General features: G+C 46.0%; 1 protein-coding gene across 1 annotated transcript in view; it reads right to left on the bottom strand.

Annotated features, from left to right (window-relative positions):
• Positions 1 to 8,408: 8,408 nt before the first annotated feature.
• The window catches only part of LOC115466378 (zinc finger protein 82 homolog), a 112,454-nt gene continuing 96,080 nt past the window's right edge, over positions 8,409 to 24,782 (bottom strand). The window contains exons 7-8 of the mRNA XM_030197575.1: positions 10,805 to 10,900; positions 8,409 to 10,308 (exon numbers count right to left, since the gene is read on the bottom strand). Coding sequence (XP_030053435.1) covers positions 9,197 to 10,308; positions 10,805 to 10,900 — 1,208 coding nt within the window. The 3' untranslated portion in view covers positions 8,409 to 9,196. The remainder of the gene's footprint in view (positions 10,309 to 10,804; positions 10,901 to 24,782) is intronic.

Here is a 24,782-nt window from a genome sequence, read left to right as displayed (position 1 = left end):
CATGGCTCTGGAAGTTAATGAACTTAACAATAATAACAGTAATGCAATTGTATTTACTATAACACTAACACTTAAATCTCTATACTTCTATCAGATCTCTTGATCCCTAAAGTTATTTAGTTTGCACAATTTATAATACATTTCATCCTATAGTATGAACATACATCTAGAAACTGAATCACATTCCCCCATAAACCCTACACAGTATAAACGCTTGAAGATCCATCTCAGACGGTCATGGCTACTCACAGTACATATCCATTGTGTTTCCCAAAACAAACTGTCCTTATGCAACAGAGTTCTCCTGTGGTATCATCCACTGATATTGAAATATTTAAGTTCATTTAGCATAATTCATATGAACAGCTCATTAGGAGCCGTTCACAATGCTGCTCACAAACAGCCATTGATACCTGCCAAGTATACACAGAAATGTATATATCTAACCCCTTGAATGTCAATACTATATAACTTTATTAATAAAATCACTACTTACAAATATTTGTCATCAAAACGTTTTGTGGCGATCCTCAAAAGGAACATCTGCATGGGCTATAACTTTTTAAAGAAAATATGTGCATCCTCAATGACACTGCAATGCACATTGCAAATGCTATTTCATCTATAATATAAACTATCCTGATTTAAATGACCTCTCTCTCGCCATGAATAAATAACCTTTTGCTTTAAGTGAACTAAAATTTGCAAAGCATTACTCCCTCTAGTGGATTTTGCCTGTATCAGCACTGCAAATCTCTATTCTACTAAATGTTGTTGCTCTATCACTACAAGCAATGCCTCTAAATGTTTCCTGCGAATATTGCTAAGATGTTCTGCTATGTTTAATTTTCGATATAGTTTGTCCTGCATACCACTTCTGGCGAGGACATATTACCGCATATACAACTCCTGAATTACAATCAAAACTCCCCTTCAGATAAAAAAAATTTTTTGAACAGCATGATTGTATATTCTATCCTTATTTAATGTACATTGACAATAAATGCATCCATTACAGGCCCAGAACTGTAAGAAATGTATAAAGATATGGCATTTTCATTTAATATATAATAGGCCCTAGCTAAGATGTCGTCTCTAAAAGAAAGCATTTTACTATATCATAGCTGTTTTAAATCATTGCACAAAGGAATCTGTAATAAGCAGAAGAAGGGGGGGAGGCTTGTAGACACTTCACATCTGCAAGATAACTATGAACAAAGAAACTACAGAGAGGAAGAAAGTGAGAAGTCCCAACTACTAATTTGTTAAGCAAACTTTCATAGGAGGTCAGAGATACAGACTTGTTCTATGGAAGTATGCACAGAGAAACGAAGGCGAAGGGGGGTGGGAGAAAGGTACATGCGGGGCTGGTGGTTGGGAGGCGGGGATAGTGCTGGGCAGACTTATACGGTCTGTGCCAGAGCCAGTGGTGGGAAGCGGGACTGGTGGTTAGGAGGTGGGGATAGTGCTGGGCAGACTTATACGGTCTGTGCCAGAGCCGGTGGTTGGGAGGCGGGGATAGTGCTGGGCAGACTTATACAGTCTGTGCCCTGAAGAACACAGGTACAAATCAAAGTAGGGTATACACAAAATTAGCACATATGAGTTATCTTGTTGGGCAGACTGGATGGACCGTGCAGGTCTTTTTCTGCTGTCATCTACTATGTTACTATGTGTCCAATGAGACAACTCAAAGGGTAGGCAAAGAAAGTACGCTGTATATAATCAAGCTGCTGTAGAAGTTGGGGGTGTGTGTATGTGAGCAAGCTCCCAGTTCAGAGCAGCTGGAACACAACCCATGCTTGCAAGGATGGCTCATTTTTTATTTTTAATAATAAATTGCTTAATTAAACTTTGGTTCATCAATCTGATTTTATGAGTCCTATTTTTGTATAGGTTCTCAGGTTATCTGGGGGCTATTTATAACAAGAACCCAGTATGTATGAGTTGCTGATCTAATCAAACATTTGTGACCGATACTATTTCTACTAAATTTCTACCGTGGCTATAGGCGAATTTGGGAACTTCCTGAAACTCCGAATGTACTTTCAATATATCCCAATATTTCAAGACCGCCTTACGTAGAGCCATAGCCTGTGGAGAATATGATAAAACACAAACCATGCTGTTAACATCTTTGAATATGCTTCACTCGCTTATAAGCCTTATTTATGAGTAGCTTAGGATAATTTCGTTCTAGAAATCGTTGTACCATCACCTGGCATGGTACTTAAAATCCCTGCATGTCTGAGCATAATCGTTTTAACTCTGAGAAATTGGCCAGTGGGTATACTGTCTCTAAGGCTCCTTGGGTGATAACCTGAATAATGCAAAAAGTTGGGATCAGTGGGTTTTCTAAACAATGAAGTTGTAAATTGTCCTGCCTCCAAGGAAATAAATATGTCCAACAAATGTATCTGTGATACTCAAAGATGTGATTCAATTAACATGGTTTGTGTTTTATCATATTCTCCACAGGCTATAGCCCTACGTACAGTAACTATATAACTTCTCTCTCTCTATCTATATCTATATCTATATCTATATATATATATATATATATATATATATATATATATATATATATAATTTCTGTGTATACCCAGCAGGTTTCAAGGGCTGCTTGTGAGCAGCATTATGAATGGCTCCTCATGATGCCTGTCAGTAAAACACAGTCTTATGTTGTGTTGAGCTGTTTATATGAATTACGCTAAATGGACTTCAACAAATATTTCAATATCAGTGAATGATACCATAGGAGAACTAAGTTGCATGAGGACAGTTTGTTTTGGGAAACACAATGGACATATAGTGTGTAACCAAGATAGTCTGAGATGGATCTTCAAGCATTTTTATTTGATTTTACTGTGTTGGGACACTTTATTTAGTGTTTATGGGAGAATGTGATTCCGTTTCTGGATGTATTTGCATACTATAGGAAGAAATGTATTGTAAGTTGTGTGAACTAAATAACTTTAGGGGTCAAGAGATCTGATAGAAGTATGGAGGTTTAAGTGTTACAGTGAATACAATTGCATTATTGTTATTAAGTTCATTAAATTCCAGAGACGTGATACACAACAGGAGCTTTTAAAGTTTAATATGATATTTATCTAAGTATTCTTGTAGTGAAAATTATATAGCCTCTGCAGCAACACGGTGGGAATTTTTCTGTGGAATTTATTCTTTTACACAGTTTCCTTTTGTGTCAGTTGCAAGGGTCTCTGGCTACTTCTGGGTTTGAACACCAGAACTACTTGAAATGGCAAAGTAATTGGACATCCATTCTGATACGTCCAGTGATATCTGGTTGTTGGAGTGTGATCACTGGCGTAGTAAAAGGAAGGACAAGCTCTCTCTCTGGCTGAATGGGATGATCCTACCGTAGTTTGGCTCTTCTGGAGGGAAGAACATGTGGAGATGATGTCTCAAGTGCTACAAGCATTAATTACTGAAGAACCCGACTCAAAGCTACCCTGTGGATTTTATCTTAGATTGGATGTGCAAGCCCACTAAAGCCTTCCCTATTCATCAAGTGACTCATGCCCTCATCTTGGCCAGAATCTAAGAGTGTGTGGGATGATCTGTGACTAAGCTTTACTTACTACTCTTTAAAAATAAGGAAAAATTAAAAATGATCAAAATGAATGCCTTAGTAATGGCTATCACAGAGACAATAACCACACTTTGGAAGGTTGAACAGCTCTTAAGATAGGAAGATGGAATAATTGCTTAAAAACCCTTTGGTTCTTCAATTGGAATTCGTTGCCAGAGAATGTGGTAAAGGCGGTTAGCTTAGCGGGTTGTGACCTGGATTGGCCACTGTTAGAAACAGGATGCTGGGCTTGATGGACCTTTGGTCTTTCCCAGTATGGCAATACTTATGTAGTATGTATAGCTTATATTTCTAGGTCATACTTGCTCTGGATACAGCAGGCCAGACAGGTGTCAAAGAGAATTTTAAAGATATAAACCCACCTGGATCCAGCATGGCATATGTAGTGAATGCCTCACACATTCTCATCTGAAGTTTTACCAGGTTGATGGCAAGTGTCTGTTTTGATGAGGAGGTTACTGTGGTTACATTTAACTGGTCAGCAACTAAAAGCCTCATCCTAGTAGGCTTCCCATCCAAGGGAAGCTGTTATTCAGAAATGTATAGATGATTGTGAAAGACCTTGGGGAGGCAAGCTGAGCCTCAAAGGCTACTAAGACAAGTCAAAATGTTCTGCTTGGTAAGTCCAAGGCATAAAGTTCAGGAAGAAAACGGTTACCATCAAGGTAAGGGAGTTTCTGCCAAGTATTCAAGGCTGAGCAACTTCCTTTTGGTTCAACCATAAAAAAAGGGTTACCAGGGTGAATGACCCACAGGAAATGAGAGAACGGCAATGAAAGAGGTAGGGTTTGTTTGTTTTTTGAGTGAACCCACATCACATCTTACAAAGGGGCCCTGGAGGTGGTGAGAAGAGGTTACAGACTAAAGTTTTCCCACCTCACAGATACATATATACCTTCCCTTGTGTCATACTCTGGCAAAGAGGAATGATAGTCATTCCCCACCAACAGTATATAAAAGGACAGTATTCCATGTACTTTGTATTCCCAAATAAAGAAGGTTCTTTTTCTACCCATTCTTGATTTGAATGGGGTAAACCAAACTCTCACATCCAAAACCAAACACTTCTACAGTGATATTCTGTATCAGAGGAATTGCCACAAAAATCTAAAGTAGAGAAAAAAAGACCTCAGTGGAAATGGAGTCACATCTAATTGTAAGGCAAGCCTACATTATATGGCTCACAAAAACTCCACTTACATATGAACCCCAAAATGGTCCTTCAAAAACAGAAAACAAATGGCAAAAACCCATTTTTAATGACTGATGATTATAGTTAGCCATCAATATAACGTAGGCTTGCCTTACAATTAGGTGTGTCTCCTTTTCCACTGAGGTGACTGCATCAGACAGCGCCAGCTCTGCTGCCCTTCTAGGCACTGGAATACTGCCTGACAGGCAAAGCATGGGCCTCCAGAACAGGCTGGAGCATCTCCAGAGTCAACGCAGGTGCTCTCAATATGTTGGCACCATGTGAGCCCAGGAGATGCCCCAACTCCTCCTGGAGTAAGGCCCAGATCTGTTCCTTAAGGTCAGGCACTGGTAAAGGCGAAGGGAGCACTGGTGTGGCCACAGCCTGTGAAGGTGTCTGTGTTGGATTGAGAGTGAGGTCACAGCCTCGGAGAAACTGGCAGGTCACTACCACAATGGGGGAGCAGTCCTCATGGCACCGATGCTTCTCAGGGTCAATGATCCAGATGCCCCAGAGCTCCTGCCACTGTGCATCAAGGATGACTGATGCCAATGCTTCTTCACCTTTACTCAGGGCTTGGCATCAGGGTCCTTTGGTGCAAAAGAGGACAACACTGAATCCAGGTGGGTCTGAACTCAAACTGTGGGCCCACTACTGGCGCTCGACATCAAGGTGGGCAGAGACCTGATCGATGCCGAAGTGTCACCAGTATCCAGTGCAGTTCCAGAGACTATAGGGACCGATGTGCTCGATGTTGATGTCAATGAATCAAACTTGTTGAGGGCAAACAGCCTCTCACAGACCACTTCTCTGGATTTCACGGTCCTCTTCTGCATTTAGCACAAAAAAAGGATAAGTTAATGATCCATGACCTCTCCCCAGACACTAACTTGTCATGGGGGTCAGTGACTGACATGGTCCAATTACATGGGCAATACTTCTTAAATCCACTGGCAGATTCCTTGGACAGCATGGGGAAGATAGCCAAAGCAAAATCAAACAACTCAATGATTAAAAAATAAATAAATACTGAGAAGAAAAGCACGCAACTGGGAACCCAGGCCCAAAATGGCCCTGGCAGGCAGGAAGGAACTTGCACTTGTACGATGTGGGCCTACCAAAAGCTTCTGTGATAGGAATGCTGGGTAGTGTCAGCCCAGGGGCTCAGGGATGTCACCCACATGTCCTTGTCCTCAGAAAATACCAAGATTCCTCTATTCTTCAGCTGGAAGAAGGAACAAGTGTGTCGTATGCTTTCTCCTACTTGGCCTCTGTTAGGTAGGTGACATCTCATTCAGGGTTGGTGATTCTGGTGGCTCCAAGCACTTTTAGAATGCGGACCTGGTTAGCCTGCAGGTAGGGGATAGATCTTCTTTAGCAAGGGCTGGTGAACATGAACGACCCATTTCGTTTTTGTCATATGGTCTGGCCCTTGACTGGATATGTCAGAGGCAAAACGTTATGTGGACACAGTGATTACAACTTTCGTTCAGGCAAAGATCTACCTTGTTGGCCTATGCTAGGATCTGGAGAATCTTTGAAGCATAGGGGAATTTCTCCTTCTTCAGCATTGGTAGCCCAGACTTTGTTGTTTTTGCAAGAAAGGGATTAGCTTTGGCTTCCATGATGATTCAAGAGTCTATTTGTTACCACAGTTGTTTGAAAGAAGTGATGGGTTAATTGAATTCCCATTTGGATTTGGTCATTTTCTCAGGGGTGTGGCATATTTGCATCTACCAGTTCAATATTTGGTTCTGGCATGGAATCTCAATTCGGAGGGATTTTGAGCCTCTGAAGAGAGCTTCCTTTATTTATTTATTTATTTTATTTGTTACATTTGTATCCTACAGCAATATATAAGTGAATCTAATTATATGCAATGTGCAGGAGATAAAAATTTTTTTAGAGGGGAGAAAGACCTCAGAAAGGTGACAAACAGCAAGACTGCTGGAATTTCTCAAAAAGAGTCACCGTGCTTTCTTCAATCATCGGTCTTAATACCCACCTCCTCCATTTGTGTAAAAATGTATTTTTTTACCCAAAATATAAGGGATATACTCAATCCGCTGTGTACTTTGAGTCTCTACAATTTTGGCATGCACAGCGGATGACTGAAGAAAGCATCCGCTGAAGTTAAAGTGAATCCCCCCTTTTTTGTGTTGTTACATTTGTATCCCACATTTTCCCACCTATTTGCAGGCTCAATGTGGCTTACATAGTGCTGGAGATGCGTTCGCAGACTCCGGTGTTAACAAATACAGAGTGATGTTGAGCTAAGAAAAAGCTCATGTGATACAGCCACATAAGGTCATCGTGCAGCGGGAGAATTGTGTTTTGTCCATTCCATATTTTAGTTTTGTTGTGTTGCAGAGATCATGCATTTATGTTGGGTTGGTAGGGTATGCCTTTTTAAAAAGATATGTTTTTAGTGTTCTCCGGAAGTGTAGGTGGTCATACGTAGTTTTCAAGGCTTTTGGTAATGTGTTCCACAATTGAGTGCTTATGTAGGAAAAATTGGATGCGTAAGTTGATTTGTATTTGAGTCCTTTGCAGCTTGGGTAGTGCAGGTTTAGGTACGTTTGTGTTGATTCGGATGTGTTTCTCATTTGTAGGTCGATCAAGTCTGTCATGTAACCTGGGCCTTCACCGTAGATAATCTTGTGGACCAGTGTGCATTTCTTAAAAACAATGCGTTCTTTAATTGGGAGCCAATGTAGTTTTTCGCGGAGGGGTTTTGCGCTATGAAATCAGGTTTTTCCGAAGATAAGTCTGGCTGCCGTATTCTGAGTGGTCTGAAGTTAGAAGACATTACCTTGAAGACAGTATTTTAGATAGCAGTATCTTTAATGAGAAGAGCTCTATCCTGTAAAGATCCCTTTTGCATTTCACAGAGGCAGAAGTTTAGGTTAGGACACTATCGATCCTCTGGAAGGATTCTATGGTTTCTAGATGTGCATATGGCACTTGGAAATCATTAATAGTCATTAATAGGTTGGACTGCCTTTGTTTTATTTGGCAGAACTAAGAAAGGTGAGGCAGCTACAAAGGCAACTACAGCAGGTTGATTGAAACAAACAGCCATTTCTGTTTGTTTTCTCAAGGATCAAGAGCCCCCTCTAGGGCTCATTCAACCAGGGGTATATCAGCATCTTGAGTGGAGACTCATAGAGCTGCTGCTTTTGGTGCCAGAGTCCTGATGGGACTGATCTGATGGGATGCTGCCTTTGGTGCTAGAAGTCCTGGTGGGACTGATCCGATGGGACGCAAAAAGGGGGGCGGGGAATCTGGTCCAGATTCCCATCCTGGTGGCTAAGGTCTTTTGCTTGTTACCATTTAATATTTCTTCTCAACCATGAATCTAAGCTCAGGTCGCTGCAGCTCTGAAGGGATCCTCGAGTGACTCCATCTATGGTGAAAATCCCTAGGTTTCCTACTCCGATAAGTTGAGGTTGGGAAGTACGTGGGGGGGGGGGGGGGGGGGGGGGGGAGACAATGACTCAATATTTGTTTTGTTACAGGAATATTGATGAGCTGTGGTTACACAGTGCCAGTTATAGGGAAGAGCTCTTAATTATGTCTCCATGTGCTATCTGATGGGTCATAACCCATGCATTCTGAACTGGTTTGGCTGGACTCAAGGAAACAAAATTAATCGAGACACCCAATTTTTCTATACTGTAGTCTCACATGTTCCTTTTGTAAAGTGTGTTCTATCATGTGTCACTACTCAAGTACAGTTTTGGTGGTAGTCTACATATCTAGTTTTGACAATATTCATGAGGTACAGCTGCATGTATCAATTAGGAACTAATCATATTTTCATAATTATGCTACATAAAAAACAGGCATCTGAAGAACTGGTGTCAAACTTGATACATATTGCCCTACAACTGTCTGTTTTATCATATACAGTCTGCATACATTATTGTAATAACAACTTTATTAGGTATTAAGAGATGCATCTCTGCTTAACATCTATATCCTCTACAAATCAACTTAGGAAGGAAGTCAATGTTAATAGCTTCAGAGAACTATTTTACAATGAAATAACCAGATACCAAGGATGCCTTCAGATTTGCTGAGAATTTGATTAACATTGGATCCAGTAGTTCAGATGCAGTGAGAACCTAATGAAATGGTGCTGATCCAAATGAGGCCCAGCGAGACTGATTGAAAGATGGGTGATCAGGATGAGATGTCCTAGGATGTAACCCACTCATTATGTTCTCATCTTCCAGCAGTTAGTCCATAATTGGAAAATCTTTCCTAGTAATGTAGTAAGCAAGTTTTCTAATTGGTCTTTTTATATCACAAAGCATAATGCTAGTTCATGTCTAAATGTCTCCAAATTTGGGATATTTTTCCTATCCAAACCATGGAAATGAACTTCATTCTTTAGCTGGACTCCTTCCTTGGTGGGTTTTCTGGTGCTTAGCAAGATGGGAATTCTGAGTGAAGCTCTTCTTACATGTAAGACATTGATAAGGTCTCACGCCCGAGTGTATCCTATGATGTTTGTTAAGAGCGGATTTCTCACGAAAGTCTTTTCCGCAATCGGCACATTTATATGGCTTCTCTCCTGTGTGCACTCTCTGATGCTGGACAAGTGCAGATTTACAGATAAAGGCTTTTCCACAGTCTGCACACTTGCATGGTTTTTCACCTGTGTGCAGTCGTTGGTGTAGCACAAGACCAGCCTTATGGAGCAAGTATTTTCCACATTCATGACACCTATACAGCTTCTGTACATGCGTTCCTGTGTTCCGGGTCTGTTTCTGGGGTCTGTCACTTTTGTGAGTTTGCAGATGGCCCTTGAGATGATGTGAATTTCGAAACCGCTTTTCACATTCTGTACACTGATATGGTTTCTCTCCACTGTGCGTCCTTCTGTGAACGTCAAGATCAGATACCTTCCTAAAGCTTTTATCACACTCACCACAGGCATATGGCCTTTCACCCGTATGAATCCGCTGGTGGATAGTCAAGTTCGAGACATGAGCAAAGGTCTTGCCACATGCTGCACAAGCATATGGCTTCTCTCCTGTGTGGGTTCGGTAGTGACCGGTGAGGTGGTGTAAAATTTTGAAGGCTTTCCCACACCGCAAACACTTGTATGGTCTCTCCCCAGTGTGCATTCTCTGGTGAATTGTTAGCTGTTGTGAATTTTTACAGCTCTTTCCACACTCTGCACACCGATTTAAGTTCTTCCGCTTGGCAAGTACCTTCTTCTGGAGGTTGGTTGTAGAAACAAAACTATTTTGATCTTTGCTGTGGCTCCCACTGTCTTTCTTCTGTGGAACACGCTTTGCTGGTCTGTCATATCCTCCCTTTTTTCTGGGACGCTTGCTCATTTTTTCATTTCCTTTTGTTTTGGGTATGCTTGATGCCTTTTTACACTCAGAAGACTGGATACAGCGTTGTATGTCTGGTACTTTGTTTCTGGGGGTCAGGCATCTTGCGCGTTTCATAAAGTGCTTGCGCTCTTTTAGGCCACTCTTTACTAAAATGAAACAAATAAAGAGTTTGCCATTAATCTCTGCCAAAATTGTTGTAACAAGCAATAATGGTGAGACACCCATCCAACCCAACTCACTACTTTATCCAAGGGCTGGACCAATGTGTGTATTTCCAGATGGATGTTAGAAGTGTCTGTCTGACCTCAAAGGCTTCAGCACTGGGACAATATACTTCTCCTGTGACAGACACCACCTTCCTAGATAACTTGTTGAAGTGGTTGGCTATACTCAGACTTAAAGTTCTTCCTAATATCAAACCTAAAACTCCCTGCTGTAAATTTAAGCTAGGTACAAATTCTAAGTGGAGATGGAAAAAAGACTATAAAAATATTTACATAAAAAGTGAAATTAAATCAAACCAACTCTCATTCTCCCAGCTCCTAGGGTGCAGATTTTTCTGGCTCTTCTTTTGAATTCCCCCAAACTCTCTGCTTCCTTAATATAGTGCTGGCTCCCCAACAGAATTTGTCCAGGTTTTACCTGGTGTGGAAGCACAAATTGTCTCAAGCTGAATCTTACAGGGTGATTCCTCCTCTTCCTTAATCCTGATGGTCTCAGGAGCGAATGACGGCAATCCTGAGATTAAGATATGGAGAATACGTGATGCGGTTTCTATTAAGTCACAATTGCTTATTTGGCATCTTGTTCTCCCTGTTTGTATTAAATCCCTTTTCTCAGGAACAGAATAAATTAATAGGTCTAAAAGCAGAGCAAGGACTAGGGAAGGAAAATAACTGTCATTATTGGGTCAGGAATTTGATTCATGCAGGCTTTTTTGTTTGTTTTTTAAAGACTTCAACATTTATTTAAAATGAAACTCACTGTAACTACTATATTCAAAAGCACAGACAGTAAAAATCAATTTACCTATTTTCCACTGAGAAGTAGGACTGAATCAGGCACACAAGGGGGTGATGTAATTCAATGCTGCCAGGACAGAACACATCTCCTAGAGCTCAAAGCTATTTAATATTAATGCACACATCTCTTTGTGCATGCATTCCCCTCAGATGTTTCCTGTTCTTCCAAATGGATGTGTAAACATGGCACTCCTAGAATATTTTGCTTTTCTCACCATTTATTTTGCAATATCTTTAGTTTCTTTAAAAAAGAATTCGTTTTGTGACATGGAGCCATAACACAGGCCAAACCAAGCTTCAAGCCTTAGCTGCTATTCTTGTGCAAGATGGACAATAATGCCAATAAACTCATTAGCTTAAGGCCCACTCACAAGTAGGAAAATTTATGGGTGCTACACAATGTCCACAAAAGCCAGGAAACAGCTACAGAAACACTACAAGGAGGTAAAGAAGTTCCTAAAGGCCAAGTTATCGTCTTCAGCACAGCTGGCTCTGCTCAATCCAGCAGATCTCTTCCTTCTATCCACTTCTGCAGTGCTTTTAAAAGTCTAGTTGTGAAGAAACGGGAGTGCCATACCTTCAGAGAAGGCACAGGTCTTGGCAAAGACTTTCCAACCTAACGCACAAAAGTCTTTGTCACAAACCAGATTTGAGCAGCAGCAACATCCCAAAGCTTTAAAGTTTACCTCTAAGTGAAATATAGGTCAATAGCCTTTGTGCATATCCTAAGCACAGAGAACGAGGAAGCTTCAGCATAGTGATCTGCATGTAAGAAGATTCATTATCCTTTTAGCACATTAAAGGTTAATGCTCCATCTTTGGTGCCAGACCTCTCTCAGCTATCTATAGCCTGTTTGCCTGCATAGAAATCAGTTCAGCACAGAGATTCTTCAAGTATAACCCAGGCACACAAATTTCATTTTTCTGCAGAAAGCACTATGCTTTCATTCTCTGACTGATGTAGTGTTTCGTACAGGAGAATTCCACAGTCCAAACTTCATTAAGAAGTGTCAACATCAATTTTGAATACAGTGGCAGTCACCAATATCCTCTCTTCTACTAGAATGCATATATTCACAGATTTTGTGAAAGACTACTGGAAGAAAACTCCAGAAGTTATCAAAGTCCAGCTAGCTGAGCACCTTGTGAGTGAGATTAGTTGCCAGTCCCAGGCCCAGATGAAGTGAGGAGGGGTTGGCAGGACTGCATTAAAAATGCAAAAGAAGACAAGTGGAAGGGGAGATCAAAGAAGGACACACTGGCTCGGTTGTCACCTGGGTCAACAAGCACTGTGCTTGAGCCTTGGGGACTAGGAGTTATAGTGAAAGTATATTACTGAGCCCCCAGTTAAGAAGGGGAGAAGCCAAGAATGAAAGCAAGAAAAGGAGGAATCACCATTGGAGAAAGTGAAGTTATTTACCTGTAGAAGCAGGACAGGTATCTTTACATTTGGGTGACATCATCCCAACGGAGCCCAGTGCAGATGCTGCCCAGCACTCTGTATCTTTAAGAGGCTTTTGGCAGTGGCCCCACCGCGCTTGGGTGAGTGCCTTCCCACCCAAAATTAAAGCGTGGGACCCTCAGTAACATAAAATAACTAAAAAAGAATTCAACTCCAAGGAGGAAAGGGTGTAAGGATACCCGTCCTGCTGTCCTTGGAGAACACCTGCTACAGGTAAGTAACTTTGCTTTCTCCGAGAACAAACAGGACAGTAGTATCCTTACACATGGGAATCCCTGGCTATTAGCTACCAGGCTCACTGAAAACAACGCTAGGCCAATAGGGTCTCGCAATAGCAAGACAAACAAATTTAATTAACCTTAAACTTATATACAAGCTGGTTGTGGAGGTGCAGCCTGGCCAGAATAAATGAGGCCTGAAGAGAGTGGAGCTGGATTCTAAACACCAAAAATTCTGCAGGACTGTCTGGCCATTTAATTGACTGTTGTGTTAGGCATTCTGCTCAAGGCAGTAATGAGATATGAATGTGTGAACTGAAGGCACCACAGCTTTGCACATCTCCTCAATGGCTCTAATACTGAGAGCTGTGATATGGCCATCAAGAGTCAGCTCAGCCCAAGTATAAGAACAGGAGATGCAATCTTGGCCCTGGGCTCATCCTCCACTTCCAAAGGAAATGGAATGACATCAGCAATTCCTTTACAAAAGATGGAAATGAAAGGCTCTCCGGAGGAGAATTTCTCCTTTCAGGTGGAGGGGAGGGTTCAGAGGGAATTCCATAGGACTTGTCCGAGGAAAAAATACCTTAGATCCTCCTCTGAATCCCATGTACGGAGGGGGAAAAGTCCTCCCAGCACCGACGCTTCTTGGGTGCTGAATCCATTGACGCCCAGCACCATGCATCAAGAGGGACCAACGATGGCCTTCGCCCGAAGCGGCTCCTCAGTTTCGATAAGGATGTTGAATCCACACATCGCCTCGGGTCTGACGATGGACGGTCCCAGGGGTCCTGCACAGCAGGAGGCCTCGAGGCAGGTGGAGACCCACTTGATGCTTCACTGTTCCCAGTGTCTAAGGGTCTAGCAGCAGTCATGCTTACTGATGCTTCCAATGATGGTGCAACACTATACATCGATGCCGAGAAACTGGACTTGGCACCAAAAATCCTCTCTCACTGAGCCTCTTTTTCATGCGAAGACAGAGAACACAGTTATTGGAACTATGGTCGGGCCCAAGACACTGCAGACACCAAGAATGGGTGTCTTTTCCAGAGGTTGTCCAATTGCACCGGGTACAGCATTTGAAGCCATTAGGAACATTCGTGGACATGGAAGGAAAAACTTTGTTGGCTAAATTAAACTACATTATGGTGCCTGAAAAATGGGCAAGACACGGAAAAAGAAAGGGAAAGTTCTCGACCAAAGTCAAGGCCTAAAAGCGGCTTGATGACGACAGAAAATAAAAGGGAACTTAACCGGACAAAATCACAAAAAAATTAAAGGTTCCACCAAAAGGAACACAATAACTGAAGAAAAACAGCTGAAAGGCACAAAAAAAGCTCTCTAGGACCGAGCAATGTAAGGTTAAAAAATCATGCCCTCTCCTCACCGCGGAAAAAGAACTGAGGAGACCGCTTTCTCACGGAGGGCACGGTGGAGAACATCTGGCGCTCCACAAAGCTCTCATTTAGCTTTCGTAAACTCCAGACCAGGTGACGTGAGTTGGCGTCACCCACTTGTGAGAATTATAAGCCTGCTTGTCCTTGAAGGATCTGTTTTACTCTTTTAGGATCTTGCCAGGTACTTGCAACCTGGATTGGCCACTGTTGGAAACAGGATCCTGGGCTTTATGAACCTCTGGTCTGTCCCAGTACAACAATGTTTATGTTCTTATGTTCTGATTTTTAAAAAGGGTTCTACAGGTGATCTGGGAAATTTTAGACCAGCAAGCCTGACGTCGGTGCCGGGCAAAATAGTGGAAACTATTATAAAGCATAAAATTACAGAACACAGACAAGCATGGTTTAATGGGACAGAGTAAACATGGGTTCAACCAAAGGAAGTCTCGCCTCACCAATTTGCTTCACTTCTTTGAAGGCGTGAATAAACATGTGGATAAAGGTGAGCTGGTTGATGTAGTGTACCTAGATTTTCAGAAAGCTTTCGATAAAGTTCCTCATGAGAGACTCCTGAGAAAAGTAAAGAGTCATGGGATAGAAGGCAAGGTTCTGGTGTGGATTAGGAATTGGTTATTGGACAGAAATCAGAGGGTAGGGTCAAATGGTCATTTCTCTCAATGGAGGAGGGTGAACAGTGGAGTGCTGCAGGGATCTGTACTGTATATTTAAATCTGAATGACAAGTGATGCTAGGGTCCATCTTGGGGATCAGCGCTCAAGAAACGATCTGGGTGTCGTTGAAGACATTATGCTGAAATCTTCTGCTCAGTATGCAGTGGTGGCCAAAAAAGCAAACAGGATGCTAGGAATTATTAGGAAAGGGAGGGGGAATAAGATCAAAAACACTATAAAGCCTTTGTATCATTCCATGGTGCGCCCACACCTTGAGTATTGTGTTCAATTCTGGTTGCCGTATCTCAAAAAAGAAATAGCAGAATTAGAAAAGATTCAAAGAAGAGTGACTAAAATGATAAAGGGGGTGGAACTCCTCGTACATGGAAATACTTTTAAAACAAATAGGAGGAAAATGAAGATACATATCTGTAGCAGGTATTCTCCAAGGACAGCAGGCTGAATATTATCACGTATGGGTCGTCGTCCTCGACGGCCCAGGAGACCGGAGCACTTGCAAAGCAAAAAAAAAAAAAAATCAAAGTCTTCTAGAACGCAGCGTCGCGCGGGACCAACACACCGTGCATGCACAAGCGACTTACTACTACTACTACTACTACTTAACATTTCTAAAGCGCTACTAGGGTTACGCAGCGCTGTACAAGTTAACAATAAGGACGGTCCCTGCTCGGAAGAGCTTACAATCTAAAGGACGAAATGTCAAGTTGGGGTAAATAAGTTTTCTGAGAAGAGGTGTAGTGATCAGGTGCCGAAGGCGACATTGAAGAGGTGGGCTTTGAGCATTGATTTGAAGATGGGTAGGGAGGGGGCACGGCGTATGGGCTCAGGGAGTTTGTTCCAGGCATGGGGTGAGGCGAGACAGAAGGGACGGAGCCTGGAGTTGGAGGTGGTGGAGAAGGGTACTGAAAGGAGGGATTTGTCTTGAGAGCGGAGGTTACGGGTAGGGACGTAAGGGGAGATGAGGGTAGAGAGGTACGGAGGGGCCGCAGATAGAGTGCATTTGTAGGTGAGTAGGAGAAGCTTGAACTGTATGCGGTATCTGATTGGGAGCCAGTGAAGTGACTTGAGGAGAGGGGTGATATGAGTATATCGGTTAAGGCGGAAGATAAGACGTGCGGCAGAGTTCTGGATGGACTGAAGGGGGAGTAGATGGCTATGTGGGAGGCCGGTCAGGAGTAGGTTGCAGTAGTCAAGGCGAGAGGTAATGAGAGAGTGGATGAGAGTTCGGGTGGTGTGCTCGGAGAGGAAGGGGCGAATTTTGCTGATGTTATAGAGGAAGAAGCGACAGGTCTTGGCTATATGCTGGATGTGCGCAGAAAAGGAGAGGGAGGAGTCGAAGATAACACCGAGGTTGCGGGCAGATGAGACGGGGACGATGAGGGTGTTCTCAACTGAGATAGAGAGTGAAGGGAGAGGGGAAGTGGGTTTGGGTGGGAAGACAATAAGTTCAGTCTTAGACATATTCAGTTTCAGGTGGCGGTTGGACATCCAGGCAGCAATGTCGGATAAGCAGGCCGAGACTTTGGCCTGGGTATCCGCAGTGATTTCTGGTGTGGAGAGATACAGCTGGGTGTCGTCGGCATAAAGGTGATAGTGGAAACCATGAGAAGAAATCAGGGAGCCTAAGGAAGAGGTGTAGATTGAAAAAAGAAGGGGCCCAAGGACAGATCCCTGAGGAACTCCAACAGAGAGCGGGATAGGGGAGGAGGACAACCATGAGAGTGTACTCTGAAGGTACGATGGGAGAGATAAGATGAGAACCAGGAGAGGACAGAGCCCTGGAACCCAAGGGAGGACAGTGTGTCAAGAAGTAGGTTGTGATTGACAGTGTCAAAAGCGGCGGAGAGGTCGAGGAGGATGAGGATGGAGTAGTGACCTTTGGATTTGGCGAGGAATAGGTCATTGCAGACTTTAGATAGTGCCATTTCTGTTGAGTGTAGGGGGCGAAAGCCGGATTGGAGCGGATCGAGGATGGCATGAGAGGAGAGAAAATCAATACAGCGGCTGTGAACGGCGCGTTCAAGTATCTTGGAGCGGAAGGGTAGGAGGGAAATGGGGCGGTAGTTGAAGGGACAGGTAGGGTCAAGTGATGGTTTTTTGAGGAGTGGAGTGACCACAGCATGTTTGAAGGTGTCCGGGACAGATGCAGTGAAGAGAGAGAGGTTAAGTATATGACAGATGGTGGGGGTGATGGTAGGTGTGATGGTGTTAAGTAGGTTGGTGGGGATGGGGTCAGAGGAACAGGTGGTGGCTTTCGAGGAGGAGAGGAGATGGGCGATTTCCTCTTCGGTGATAGCAGGAAAGGAGGAGGAGGAGGGCTGGGTAGGTTGGATGAGAGAGTGAGATATAGGCTGAAGAGGAGGAGAGGGAGTAGTGGTGAATTCGAGGTTGATCTTCTGGACCTTGTCACGGAAGTAGTGGGCCAGAGATTGAGGAGAGAGTGAAGGGGGGGTGGGAGCAGAGGGCACTTTGAGGAGGGAGTTGAGGGTGACGAATAGACGACGAGGGTTAGAGCTAAGGGAATTAGTCAATTGGATATAATAGTCCTGCTTAGCGAGGAATAGGGAGGATTGGAAGGAGGATAGCATGAATTTGAAGTGAATGAAGTCAGTAAGGGTGCGAGATTTCCTCCAGAGGCGTTCAGCCGAACGGGCACAGGAGCGAAGGTATCGGGTGCAAGGGGTCAGCCAGGGCTGGGGATTGGTACGTCTTGTGGGCCGGGAGGTGGACGGTGCAAGGGTGTCTAGAGAGGAAAGAGTGGCATTGTAAGTGGAGACAGCTTTGTCAACGGATGTGGAGGATAAGATGGAAGGGAGGAGATCAGAGATAGTAGAGGATAAGGTGGAGGGGTCAACAGCCTGGAGATTTCTGGACGTAGTAGTTAGTGTTGGGCGAGAGTGAGGGGGAGGGTGCTGAAGTGTGAATGTGATAAGGTGGTGGTCGGAGAGAGGAAGAGGTGAAACGCAGAAAGTGGAGGGTGAGCAAGAAGAAGAGAGGACGAGATCAAGACAGTGGCCAGATTTGTGAGTAGGGGTGGTGGGGCTCAGTTGGAGGTTGAAGGAGGAGGTAAGAGTGAGGAACTGAGCAACATATGAATCGGAAGGGTTATCAGTGTGGATGTTGAAGTCACCGAGAATGAGGGATGGGGATGAGGGCTCAAGAAAGACGGAGAGCCAGGCATCGAAGTCGGTAAGGAAGGATGGGAGGGATTTATCAGGGGGGCAGTAAATGACTGCAACTCTGAGTGGCAGTGGGTGGAATAGACGGATGGAGTGAACTTCAAAGGATGAGAAGCTGTGAGACTGAGGTAGGTGGAGAGGTTGGAAGCTGCAGGCGGGCGAAAGTAGTAGTCCGACGCCGCCACCGCGGCCGACTGGGCGGGGCGAATGGGAGAAAAGATAACCTCCGTGGCATAGGGCTGCGATTGAGGCAGAGTTGTCCGGGGTGAGCCAGGTTTCAGTTAGGGCGAGCAGATGAAGGGAATGGGAGATGAAGAGATCGTGGGTGAAGGGAAGTTTGTTGCAGATTGAGTGGGCGTTCCACAGGGCACATGAGAAGGGGAGGGAGGAGGGGGGGAGGAGGGGAATAGGGATGAGATTGGAGATATCGCGGGATCGTTTGCATAATTGAGATGAGGACGAGGACAGGTGTGGGGGACCTGGGTTGGGATTGATGTCACCCGCGGATAGCAGGAGAAGGAGCAAGAGAGTGCGGAGAAGGGTGGGTGAGGAAGGGCGACGAAGGCGACGAAGACGGGATGCGCTTAGGAGGAAAGGGGAAGGGTTCATGGCAGGAAGGAGGTGTTGAAGGTTGAGAGCTAGGAAGGAGGAGGAAGACAGTAGGGATGGAGAGGTGGGGGGGGGACAGGGGTAGGTAGGGGAGGGCGGAAGAGGACAGGGATAGGTAGTGAGATCGTGTGGAAGACAGCGGTGAGAGGGAGAAAAGATTAGGGAGGGACAGGGCAAGGAATAGGATGTGAATGGGGGCCATGGGTAGTGACTGAGGTGTTCAAAGGGAAGGTAGGTGGGCTGGGAGACAGGCAGGTGAGGGTAAGCAGTCGGGCAGGAGAGTGATGAGCTGGTAGGATGATGGGCTGGGAGGCAGGCGGGTTTCAGGGTGGGTGGTAGACAGTCAGGTGATTGGTGGTAAGTCAATGATTGGCTAGTAGTCAGGTTGAGTGGCAGGCTGGAGTGGTTTGAAGCAGGAGCTGGCGGACTAGGACAAGCTGATGCAGACAGACTGGAACAGGCTGGGACAAGCTGAAGCAGACGGACTGGAACAGGCTGTATCAGGCAGACTGGAGTAAGCTGGCTGGAGGAGAGGGCCTGGAGTAAGGGAGTAGCTGGAGCAGGCAGGCTGTAACACGCTGGATCAAGTAGACTGGAACAGGTTGAGGCAGATGGACTTCTCGCCCGCAACGCGAACGTGCTACCTCAGTTTGATAGAAAGCAAAAATATATAACAGGAACAACTCCAAAGGAGAGGAGGGTGGGTTGTGATAATATTCAGCCTGCTGTCCTCGGAGATCACCTGCAACAGGTATGTATCTTCATTTTCTCCCAGGACAAGCAGGCTGATATTACCACGTATGGGGTATCCCTAGCCCCCAGGCTCACTCAAAACAATGAGCACTGGTCAATTGGGCCTCGCAACGGCGAGGACATAACATAAATTGATCTAACAAGAAAGACAACTAAGTGAGAGTGAATCCTGGACCATAACATAAATGGGCATAGAAAGGTGGAGTTGGATTCTAAACCCCGAACAGATTCTGCAGCACTGACTGCCCAAACTGACTGTCGCGTCGGGTATTCTGCTGAAGGCAGTAGTGAGATGTGAATGTGTGGACAGATGACCACGTCGCAGCCTTGCAGATCTCCTTCAATGGAGGCTGACTTCAAGTGAGCCACTGACGCAGCCATGACTCTGACATTATGAGCCGTGACATGGCCCTCTAGAGTCAGCCCAACTTGGGCGTAAATGAAGAAAATGCAATCTGCTAGCCAACTGGAGATGCTGCGTTTTCCGATGGCGACTCCCCTCCTGTTGGGATTAAAAGAAACAAACAACTGAGCGGACTGACGATAGGGCTTTGTCCGCTCCACGTAAAAGGTCAATGCTCTCTTACAGTCCCAGGTGTGCAACTTGTCTTCACCAGGGCGGGTATGTGGACGGGGAAAAATGTTGGTAAGACAATTGACTGGTTCAGATGGAACTCCGACACCACCATTGGCAAGAACTTAGCGTGAGTGCGGAGGACTACTCTGTTATGATGAAATTTAATATAAGCTGCATGCACTACCAGGGCTTGGCGCTCATTGACTCTACGAGCTGAAGTAGCAGCCACCAAGAAAATGACCTTCCAGGTCAAGTACTTCAGATGGCAGGAATTCAGTGACTCAAAAGGAGCTTTTCATCAGCTGGGTGAGAACGACGTTGAGATCCCATGACACTGGTGGAGATCTGACATGGGGCTTTGACAAAAGCAAACCTCTCATGAATCGAACAACTAAAGGCTGTCCAGAGATAGGCTTACCCTCTACATGGTGGTGATAAGAACTAATTGCACTAAGGTGAACCCTTACAGAGTTGGTCTTGAGACCAGACTCTGATAAGTGTAGAAGCTATTCAAGCAGGGTCCGTGTAGGACAAGAAAAGGGATCTAGGGCCTTGCTGTCACACCAGACGGCAAACCTCCTCCATTCAAAAGAAAAACACTTTTTCGTGGAATCTTTCCTGGAAGCAATTAAGACTCGGGAGACACCCTCCGAAAGGCCTAAAGAGACAACTTCTAAGTTCTCAACATCCAGGCCTTGAGATCCAGAGACTGGAGGTTGGGATGTAGAAGCAACCCCTCGTTCTGGGTGATGATGGTCAGAAAACAGTCCAATCTCCACGGTTCTTCAGAGGACAACTCCAGAAGAGGAGGAAACCAGATCTGACGGGGCCAGAAAGGTGCAATCAGAATCATGGTTCAGCGGTCTTGCCTGAGTTTCAGCAGAGTTTTCCCTACTAGAGGTATGGGAGGATATGCATACAGAAGGCCTGTCCCCCAATGCAGGAGAAAAGCATCTGACGCTAGTCTGTCGTAAGCCTGGAGTCCAGAACAGAACTGAGGGACTTTGTGATTGAACTGAGTGGCAAAAAGATCCACCGAGGGGGTGCCCCATGCTCGGAAGATCTTTCGAACAACATCCATGTTTAGTGACCACTCGTGAGGTTGCATTATCCTGCTCAGTCTGTCGGCCAGATTGTTGTTTACACTTACCAGATATGTGGCCTGGAGAAACATACCGTGATGGTGGGCCCAAAGCCACATCCTGACGGCTTCCTGACAGAGAGGACGAGATCCGGTGCCCCCCTGCTTGTTGGTGTAATACATAGGAACCTGATTGTCTGTCTGAATTAGGATGATCTGGTTGGACAGCCAATCTCTGAAAGCCTTGAGAGCGCTCCAGATCGCTCGCAATTCCAGGAGGTTGAACACCCTTTTCCTGAAAGGACCAAACTCCTTGAGTGTGAAGTCCATCTACATGAGCTCCCCACCCCAGAAGGGATGCATCCGTCGTCAGCACTTTTTGTGGCTCAGGAATTTAAAATGGACGTCCCAAGGTCAGATTGGATCGAATGGTCCACCACTGAAGGGATCTACAAAACTCGGTGGAGAGATAGATTACATCCTCTAGATTCCCTGTGGCCTGGCACCACTGGGAAGCTAGGGCCCACTGAGCTGATCTCATATGTAGGCGTGCCATGGGAGTCACATGAACTGTGGAGACCATGTGCCCTAAAAGTCTCAACATCTGCCGAGCTGTGATCTGTTGACACGCTCGAGCCAAGGACACTAGGGCCAGAAGATTGTCTGCCCTTGCCTGGGGAAGATAAGCTCGAGACGTCTGTGTATCCAACAGAGCTCCAATGAACTCCAATTTCTGCACTGGAACAAGATGGGACTTGGGATAATTTATTACAAACCCCAGTAGCTCCAGCAGTTGAATAGTCATCTGCATGGACCGTAGAGCCCCGGCCTCCGAAGTGTTCTTCACCAGCCAATCGTCGAGATAAGGGAACACATGCACTCACAGTCTGCGTAGTGATGGTACAACAACTGCCAAGCACTTTATGAAGACCCTGGGCGCAGATGCTAGGCCAAAGGGCAATACACAGTACTGAATGTGCTGAGTTCCCAGTCGAAATTGAAGGTACTTCCTGTGAGTTGGGAGCACCGAGATGAGTATAGGCATCCTTTAAGTCCAGAGAGCATAGCCAATCATTTTCCTGAATCATGGGAAGAAGGGTGCCCAGGGAAACCATCCTGAACGTTTCTCGGACTAGGAATTTGTTCAGGGCCCTTGGGTCTAGGATGGGACGCATCCCCCCTTTTTTCTTTTGCACAAGGAAGTACCTGGAATAGAATCCCAGCCCTTCTTCCCCTGGTGGATCAGGTTCAACCGCACTGGCCTTTAGAAGGGCGGAGAGTTCCTCTGCAAGTACCTGCTTGTGCTGGGAGCTGAAGGATTGAGCTCCCGGTGGGCAATTTGGAGGCTTGGATGCCGGATTGAGTGTGTATCCTAACCGGACTATTTGAAGAACCCACTTGTCGGAGGTTATAGGAGGCCACCTTTGGTGAAAAAATATCAACCTCCCCGACAGGTGGCTTTTCTCCCAGTTGATGATCCACCTCAGGGAGCAATCACCCGGTCTGAAGCTCTGCCGCACTCTGCATAAGAGGGGGCTCGGATCAACCAGTCGTCCAGATAAGGATGGACTTGTACTCCTTTCTTGCGTAGGAAGGTCGCGATGACCACCATAACTTGGAGAAGGTTCACGGAGCAGTAGCCAACCCGAAAGGGAGGGCTCTGAACTGGGAGTGTCCTCAGAACTGCAAAACGCGGAAAGCGTTGATGAGGAGGCCAGATGGGAATATGCAAGTAAGCTTCCTTGATGTCCAAGGATGCCAGGAACTCCCCTGCCTGCACTGCCGCTATAACAGAGCGGAGAGTCTCCATCCGGAAGTGCAGAACTTTCAAGGCCCGATTGACCCCTTTGAGGTCGAGGATAGGCCGGACAAAACCTCCTTTCTTAGGTACCACAAAGTAAATGGAGTAGTCCCTTGCCAGGGTGATCTTCTGGCACCGGAACGATCGCACCCAGGCGGATCAGATTGTCCAAAGTCTGCTGCACTGCCACAGCTTGACCGGAGACTTGCAGGGAGAGTGCACAAACCCGATTCTTAAGGGTCGGCAGAACTCTAGCTTGTAGCCGTCTCTGATGATTTCCAGCACTCAAGCGTCTGAAGTTACCCTGGTCCACTCGCCCAGAAACGAGGATAGGCGTCCTCCAATCTGCTCTGGGCCATGGACCAGCGCCCTGTCAATGGGAACGAGACCCTGGGGGAGGACCGGAGGAGGCACCTCCGGGACGGCGGTCTCTGCGAAAGGAATGCTGCTTGGGGGAGAAATTCCTTTTGATGGAAGAGGGGGCAGAGGAGCTCGACTTGCCCAGGCAATACCGACGGGCTTCCTGAAACCGTCCTTTGGAGGAACCGGGGCGGGCACCATTGGCCCGAGCCCTGACCTCCAGTAACCTCTTGCCCTTAGACGTGCCGAGATCAGCCACAATCTTGTCCAGTTTGACCCCAAAGAGCAGCTTGCCTTTAAAAGGCAACTTAGCCACGCGAGACTTAGAGGCGTGGTCAGCAGACCAATGCTTCAGCCAAAGCCACCGCCGTGCAGAGACTGTCTGAGCCATACCTTTAGCGGAGGCTCTCAAGACATCATACAGCCAGCCTGCCAAGTAGGCCAAGCCCGATTCCAGGGCTGGCCAATCAGCCCTCAAGGAAGGATCCGAGGGGGAAGCCCGCTGCGCAAGCGACAGGCACGCCCTGGCCACTTAGGAACCACAAATTGAGGCCTGTAAACTTAAAGCAGTCGCCTCGAAGGACGACTTTAAAGCCGCCTCCAAACTCCTGTCTTGGGCGTCCTTTAGGGCCGTGCCACCTTCCACCGGCAACGCCGTTTTCTTAGTCACCGCAGTGATTAAAGAATCCACGGTAGGCCCAAGAAAGGCCTCCCGTTCACCTTCAGGCAGAGGATAGAGGCGGGACATAGCCCTAGCCACTTTAAGGCTCGCTTCTGGGAAATCCCATTGAGCCGAAATCAAGGTGTGTATTCATGCACGTGGAAGATTCTAGGCGGGCGCTTAGTCTCCCGCATAATGGCAGGGCCAACAGAGGCTGAGGGAGAGATGTCCTCCGGAGAGGAACTCTTCAAAATGCACATGGCCTGCACTAACAGGTTAGGCAAATCCTCTGAGCGAAATATCCGTGCTGCAGAGGGGTCATCCGCTCCATCCGAGCGGGAATCCGTCTCCTCCAAGGAATCCCCAAAGGACCGTTGGGAGAACTCAGATACGCTGCCCTCATCTACATCAGAGGAGACCGAGTCCTCTAGGGCCTGGAAGTCCACCCGAGGGTGTTTGCTTCCGGAGGCCTCAGCCCCTTGATCAGAGGGGGGAGCCAGGACAGCGTTTATCATAAGAAAAGCCTGATGCAGCAGCAAAATGAACTCAGGGAAGAAACCCCCTAGACTGTGCACTTCTGCCGCCTGGGCCACGGCCCTAGGCGCACCCTCAACCGGCGCTCGCAAGAGCGGGGGAGAAACATGCTGCGCATCCAAAATGGCGTCCGGCGCGAAACTCCGAGGAGCCGCGTGGGAAGAACGGCGCTTAACTTTGGCCGCTTTCTTGCCGTCGCCCGAATCAAGGGCGACCATAGCATTAACGTCGCCGAGCTCGAGGGCGGCCCAAGAAGAAGCCGTCTGAGCAG

Source organism: Microcaecilia unicolor, chromosome 3 (genome assembly GCF_901765095.1).
Source record: "Microcaecilia unicolor chromosome 3, aMicUni1.1, whole genome shotgun sequence".
NCBI lineage: Eukaryota > Metazoa > Chordata > Amphibia > Gymnophiona > Siphonopidae > Microcaecilia > Microcaecilia unicolor.
This window is presented reverse-complemented; position numbering and strand designations above follow the sequence as displayed.